The 8,159-nt window shown below is 38.7% G+C and overlaps 1 protein-coding gene across 1 annotated transcript; it reads left to right on the forward strand.

Moving 5' to 3' along the window:
* LOC117296800 lies at positions 1–2,207 on the forward strand. Its single transcript, XM_033779859.1, has one exon. The coding sequence runs from the start codon at positions 165–167 to the stop codon at positions 1,938–1,940; it is 1,776 nt and encodes a 591-aa protein (XP_033635750.1). The 5' UTR covers positions 1–164; the 3' UTR covers positions 1,941–2,207.
* Positions 2,208–8,159: the final 5,952 nt, after the last annotated feature.

An 8,159-nucleotide genomic window follows, 5' to 3' on the forward strand; every position in this document is an offset into this window, starting at 1 on the left:
TTTTAACTGGATGAAAAATGACGATGTATATTCCGATGTATAGAGTATTACTATAAAAGTGTTGTAGGAAGAAACATTCACAAACATTCTGATACTTGGTTCACCAATAACTGTGTTAAACTTTTACGTTGTAACATAGTGCTGGCTTACAAGACGTGTGAATAATGGAGATTACAAAGTTGTGTATATTTATGAGCATTGTCTTAACCACATTGATCTGTAAGGCAGAATCCGCGTATTTCGATGAGCACCCTATGAATGTTACAGTCACCGAGGGGAGCAATGTTACATTCACATGTAGATCACAATATTTATCATCATGTCGATATTATAGCTTCAGTTGGCAAAGACAACTTAATCAACATGATGACGTCGAGCAAATGTCTAGTTGTTTCAGTGCTACACCAGCAGGACGTACCGGGATAGTTGTAAAGCAGGACGGCCACCGATATCGTTTGCATATCAGTAACGTCCAGCGAGATGATACTGGGACTTATTGGTGTAGTTTATATGATCCACATACAATGAAGTACCAAATTAGTGAGGACGCTTTATTGACAGTAAATCCACTCCTCCCTCAGTATAAACCTTCTTGTAATATCAACCCAATGCTTGCAAGAGTCGGTGATACCATCTCGTTGGAATGCACTCTCTCCGAACTGGATCCCCCGAGCCTGTTGACCTGGTACGAATCCACATCAACCGGTCCCATCCAAATTGAAGATCGAACAGAAGTCAATCCAGCTGAGACGTATCCAGTTGACCGTGTGCTGACTGAGGCTGACAACATGAGGGATTTTACTTGTATAGCTGGTCCTGATTACAGTGGTCCAAGTTGCTCCATTACGCCTCTCCAGATATCACCGACTGTCTCAATCTCACCCTCTCACCTGACGCTTCATGAACATGAGAACGCAACATTCACATGTGAATTTAAGTCTACACCGCGATCGATGGCGAACGAATACAAATGGCGTGTGCTCCAGTCGGACAAAGATAAGATAAGGGTTAGCAATGACACAATACATAGACACGACGGGCGATTTCAACTTGCCCAAGATGGACAAACTCTCGAGATTATCAATGTAACGCCTGAAGATTTCAACAACTCTCAGATCAAATGCATTGCACGTCTAGATGATACACTATTCCCAAGCGCCAATAATTCGCTGCTGTTCGTCTTGCCTTTGTCCACAACAACACCAAGGGCAGTGACAGTTTCGGATACCGAAACAGACGGTGATGAATCTGTCCCCGACACTGACAACAATACCCTTCCAAAAGAATCAAACTTTATAGTTATGGTTGTTGGAGTTCTGGGTTCAATTGTCTTTCTGATAATCATAACTCTGATCGTATGCTTCCTGATCAAATACAAACCAAACTCCACCAAACCAGGCCAGACGGCAGCTGCAACACACGAACAGGTTGAGACCGGCGGGAGTCAAAATGATCAAACGTACGACGAAATCCCATTGGATGTAGCAAGAGATCGGAACGCCAGGATGCAGATTAGTGCTACGAACGGGGCTGAAGTATTATACGCGTGCGCCGATAAGACTGGACGTAACGAAATCAAGAGATATGCCGTAACTGCTCCATCAGCAACTAGTAAAGATGTCACAGTTACCAAGGTAGACAGCGTGGGTGGGGAGGTGGGAAGTGCAAGGGACCATGCAATCTACGCAATGCCGAACAAGCCTGCAAAGACCGGGAACCACCCAGACAAGACTGACCATCACAGAGTCAACCTACCAACAGATAATACCGGCAAGGAAACAAACACACCCATTGCAGACGATTTCGAGTCACGCGGGAAAGACGCCGAAGGACTGGTTTATGCGGACTTGGACTTCCCGCGCCCCTCATCAGCAATAAGCACGGCAGCACTTCAATCGGATGAGCAGAGTGAGTATGCTGAACTCCGTCGGGATAAATAAATACTAATTGTGAAACGTGAAGTTTTTATATGGGACTGTTTTGTGGTTCTGCTTATCGTAATTTAACAATCAATGCAGGGAATTCCGCCGCCCGCGCATACGTCAAGCGTAAACCACGGGTTAGCGGGGAGTTTCTGTAAGTGACGTGTGTCGTTACCCTGCATATTTTAATATGCATAGTAACGTTGAGCACACACAAAGCCATTATACAGTTTCGGAACGGAAAACAAAATAAAAGATGACATATTTACAAATAACTTACAGGGTTTACAGAAGGTAAAGGTAAAAGACATCTCTTGAAATATTATTCCATGAAATGCTTTACTTTTTGAGAAAACATAGACACAATTATCAATTCTCGACAACGAGAATTACGGATTTATAGTAAACACATGTCATGACCCGGCGAATCGTGCGGAAACCAGGGTGGGTTTTAATTTTTTTTTTTACCAATACACCGATGTGTGTTAATACTGCATTTACTAAGTACTTTCCCGAGTCTCGTGAAAAAAATCTCACATGCATATTACTCGGGTGGGATTCAAATCCACGGCCCTTGTAATTTTAGAGCTATGTCTTACCAACTATACTACCGAGATTGCCCGGTAGCTAGAGGCAGTTCGAATTCTAAGTTCTGGCAGCGGGTATCGCAACGATATATAGTAGTTGTAAAATTTGCATCGGGGATAAAGAGTAATAATTTTGGTTTGAAGGACAGTGGACACTATTGGTAATTGTCAAAGATTAGTCTTCACAGTTGGTGTATCTAAACATAATTATGCATAAAATAACAAAGGTGAAAATTTGAGCTCAATCAGTCGTCGAAACTGCGAAATAATAGTGAAAGAAAAAAAACACCATTGTCACACGAAGTTGTGTGCTTTAAGATGATTGATTTCGAGACCTCAAAATTCTAAACTTGAGGTCTCGAAATCAAATTCGTGGAAAATTACTTATTTCGCGAAAACCACATTACATCGGAGGGAGCCGCTTCTCACAATGTTTTATACTATCAACCTCTCCCAATTACTCCTAATCAAGTAAGGTTTTATGATATTAAGTATTTTGAGTAATAACCAATAGTGTCCACTGCCTTTAACCCTTACACCGATGTGTGTTAACACTGTATACTCAGTACTTTCCCGAGTTCTGTGGACAAAAATATATATTTCACAGACCTATTACTCCGGTGGGATTCGAATTCACGACCCTTGCAATTCTAGAGCAGTGTCTTTCAACTAGACGACCGAGGTTGCCCGGTAGCTAGCGGCAGTTCGAATCCAGTTTATTACTATGCATGTTTTGTCTACATAGCTATCGCAGAAATTATGCACTTGCACAGTAAATGGCAAACGGCGATGATCAACAAAGAATTTTTTCGGTAAGCAGGGCCATGAGATTTGGTCTTGTGTCCGATTCCATGATGTAACCCCCCATATACATAAACTGACCAACCGGTAGAAGTTTGAGATCGATCGGCCATCTGGGTCACGGGCAAGTAGTGCACGATTGATTCACATTTATTTGCATGATATCGCTTCAAAATAAACATGAATAAAACCCTAAGTCAATGATAAACTTTAAGCGGGAAATTATTTTGTATTTACTCTTCATCAAATGATTTGAAATTTCAGACATAAATTGGTATAATTATGTTTTTTTTTTCTTAGACGATGTTTTGTTGTACCAATTCTGTAATGTTCCTTTAACATGAGCATTGTTATCCTGCATAAAACACAAGTTACATACCGTACTTCCTTGTTCCTTATGTCACAATGCTCATAACAAGTTGAACGTCCTGCATATCCTATAGACTACACCATTCCACAGGGGGGGGGGGGGGGGGCTCTTCATGCATTTTTTTTTTTTTTTTTTTTTTTTTTTTTTTGGGGGGGGGTATTTTTCATAATACTGCTTTTACTAGGTTTGCAGTTTCACTTCGATGTGCTGACTTGTAACGATAATGTAGTTTATTGTTTAGCTTTCGAAACTGTTGATGGTAAGAAGTTTACCATTAATATGGTGTTATTATATTTGTTGATAGTATTAATTCCGAATTAGCGTATAACATCAGCCACAAGTGGAATCGTTTAAACCCACTGTTTCTTGTATCATTTCATGTAGTCACACTAAAATCAGGAGTACTCTACCACAGTGGAGTTTAATATATGTTAATTTGCATCGGGTAGAGGACATTCATTTGTTTTACTAATATACACCAAAATGTTGTTAGCACTGTATACTCAGTACTTTCCCGAGTTCTGAGGAAAAACAATATATAAAAAGTGCATTTAATTATCATTAGGGTGTTTTCTAACGGTCTGTTTCTCATCGTTTTTCTATCAATGTACTGCATTGATATGTGTTTTATTTAATTTTATGTTTGTTCCAGTAAATAGTTGTACTTGTTTCTGTGCTTTTAAGGGGAGGTATTGCCTATGTTTACGTTTATTTACAATTTGTCACAATTTATAAATGTCATACTTAGCCTATATCTTAACCATTATTGTTAACATGAAGCAACCTTTTGTATGATATCCAAGCATTGCGTATAATCTCAGTGTTAGTTACTACAAACCCATAATCGTACAGATAAGTTTAAGGCAGTGGACACTATTGGTAATTGTCAGAGACTAGCCTTCACAGTTGGTGCTCTCAACATATGCATAAAATAACAAACCTGTGAAAAATTGAGCTCCATAGGTCATCGAACTTGCGAGATAATAATGAAAAACAAAAACACCCTTGTCACACGAAGTTGTACGCGTTTAGATGGTTGATTTCGAGACCTCAAGTTCTAAATCTGAGGTCTCGAAATCAAATTTTGTGGAAAATTACTTCTTTCTCAAAAAACTATGGCACTTCAGAGGGAGCTGTTTCTCACAATGTTTTATACCATCAACCTCTCCCCATTACTTGTCACCAAGAAAGGTTTTATGCTAATAATTATTTTTGAGTAATTACCAATAGTGTCCACTGCCTTAACTTCATTGATATATTATTCTCACTTTTATAATAAATGTTATTACTAATAACTGCTTGTTTTGGTTTTTATTCGTTTCAAGTGTTTATTCGTTATAAGGAAAATGTGATTAATTGTGCATTAGTATAACATTTTATTTCCTAAACTGTGGCATCAGTTGGCTAATGACATTTTCAGAAAACTGGTAATGAATTGTTTATAGAGACAGTGGAGACCTTTGGTTATTGTAAATGGTCAGTCTACTCATTTATTTTGGTGTATCTTATCATACGCATAACATAACAAACCTGTGAAAATTTGAGCTCAATTATTGGTCGTCAGAGTTGTGAGATAATAATGACGTAGTACAAAAAATACTCTTGTCACACGAAGTTGTGTGCTTTCAGATGCTTGATTTAGGACCTCAAAGTCTAATTCCCAGGTCACGATTTAATTATATTAAACAGTAACTATTTAGAATCGATTTGAGCCTTTGCCGCTATTTAGTTACCGACTTGAGGGTAGAAAGTATTTGGCAAATTTAGTTGCAAGTTTCCATACCCAAGACTTACACAATTTGTTTGACTAAACACGAGCTTTGTGACATTCCATTGAGAGAAACTAGAGATGCCCGTTTAATGAGAGCAATATTAGGTAAAGGTATGCTTCATGCTTTCAAGTACGAACAAGGGAAATATTGCATGGTGTCAATTTGGTAGTTATTTTTGTTTGCGGGTTGTCGATAAAGTAGTATACTGCCCTCTATTGGCTACAATCCTTTCACACATTATAACGCGACCGACGATCGCAGCTTTTTTTTCTCCAGCGGGATGTTATGATTTTAACAGCGCCGACTATTGCAGCATTGGGGGTTTAGGATTGGGATCGCCCCGTTTTTTTCCCCCCTTTTAACTGGCCCCCTTTCAGCACTTTCTTGTTTGTAATAAATCTGTCAGATAATCTCCCATTGGATATAATTATTTTATTCGGCAAATTTGTGGTCTCAAAAGAACAGATTGTATCTACCAAAAAACAGAGGGGAAAACAAAACGTATAACTTCGTTTAAGATAACATTGAAAAAACAAATCATAAAAGCACAACTTGAAACTGATGACAAAAATCAGGGGAGAAGAAGCCATTAACCTTTTTGAAATGTTGTTCAGGTTATTTCTCTGTTTTTGTCTCTCTTTTTTTTTCTCTTTATTTTCTCCCTCCAAATGACTGTTCCGACTGTTTAATTAGTATAGGTTTTCTCTGTCAAATGAGCAGTCAATTTCATTATCATGCGTTCGAATTAAAGCTGTTTTGCCTGTCCAGTTGTTACTGCGTTTCAAATTCAGAATTCGGCCATTCAATTTCGTTTTCAGTCAAGTCAAATTCCTTTAGCACTCTGTTCGATTTAGCGTATCGTCATTCTCTTTCGTGACACACACGCCTCAAGAAGCGTCTGCGAGTTTGAATGCTGCTTTGATGAATTGTTAAATTGAATGATTATTTTGTTAAATCGAATGATGCAACATTACATTTTGACTAATCATTAAACGAAGTCGAATGACCTTTTCAGCAGCATTCGATTTCGCGCGAAATAGAATAGCTTGGTGGTTAAATTGGCTGCTCATTTGCCGAAATTGACCGAGAAAACCTATATATTCCCGACATGATGAAAGAAATGTCGACAAAAGCACAAACCGACCCATCAGTACTCGTAAAAAAACAAAATTATAATTGTTGTTTTCAAAAATAATACTCAACTGAAATCATGGTAATGATAACACGTGCATCTTCATCCCATCCTTGAATCACGACATGGGAGAAAACTCTTTAATCAGCCTCGGGAGAGATGGAGAAGAGGCTTGAGCCACGCTGTCGGGATGGATGAGATAGACATAGACTCTCTGACTAGACTGACCAGGGCGAGAGGACAACGAGTGATTAGCAAGGCGTACATGACTTGACGCGAGTGGATTAGACACTTGTTTCTCGCCGGCGAAAACACGACCCCGTGGCGGCTAGGACAGGTTCAGAGGTTCAAAGAAGATAGCACAGCCGGACGCATTTCTTAATGCTGTTTAGATTTGCCATCCTAAAAAAAAAAATCCTGATTAAAAATTTGTTTTTTTCAGGATTCCCTTTTTTCTCATTTTAGAAGAAACAAATTCCCCAACTGAAAAGCACTACGACGGTTGTAATGTCGTCGTGCAGAAACAAAATTGCCACCCGTACACGTCCACAGATAGTCGGTACAGGGGTGAAACTGTCTCAATGTGAGAAACACTGCAATCTGTAGTTATCACTTACCGTCAGGTAAGCTTTTGGTTGAATTTACTCGAACCTTTTTTTAGAAACTATTCTCGGTTTTAGTTGGAATTTTTTGGGCCAGTTACCAACACGTTACAACAAATCGCGTTACCGTTTGTTAATTAAAGATACACGTTGCATATGGTTAGAAAGATGATGTAAAAGTAGAATACAATATTCTACACAAATATGCCTCGAAATTGCGTGGTTTTCTTTTTACCTCGCCCAATAACACGGTCGGCCATTTATAGGAGTCAAAATTTTGACTCCCAAAAATGGCCGACCGTGATAGTTCGCGACGTAAAAAGAAAACCGTGCAATTTTGAGAGATACTTATCGGTATTAGGGAGACTCACTGTCACCGAGCAGAGGGGCGGGGGACTGTGGCCTCGACTGTTCTTTAAAAATTACCCAAGATATGAAAGTTGCCAAACATTTGAATTTAAGTATGTATACCAGAAAAGAAACAAACAAGTTTTGAAAATGTATCAAGGGCATTTTTTGTTTGATCATCACAATATTAGAGGGACGTTTTGTTGTTTAGTATCGATATTTTGAAACCGCAAAATCTAGAGGGACAACAAAGACAACAAAATGCAAGCAATGGTGAGTTTTTGAGAATGCCTGAGCTGTGTGTGTCGTGCTTTCAAATTGAAATTATTTTTGTCGTCATATACCATCACAATACATGTATTATTATAAAGCATCCTCATCATTGATGGTTTTGGAGGACAAACTGAATAGACAACCCGTGGATAATACGACGGTCATGTGAATAATTGCACTGCATGTCTTCTCGCAAAAAAATAGTTGCATCGTACGTTGTAAAATGGTTCTTATTTGTTGTTTTTTTTATAGAGACTTACATGTTCATTAATCAAACAACAGGACAGCAGTATTGTTGTTGTTTCTATTCATGTTAAATGCAACCAGCTGTTGTTTTGGTTTTTAGACTCTG

The sequence above is a fragment of the Asterias rubens genome, chromosome 11 (assembly GCF_902459465.1).
Source record: "Asterias rubens chromosome 11, eAstRub1.3, whole genome shotgun sequence".
NCBI lineage: Eukaryota > Metazoa > Echinodermata > Asteroidea > Forcipulatida > Asteriidae > Asterias > Asterias rubens.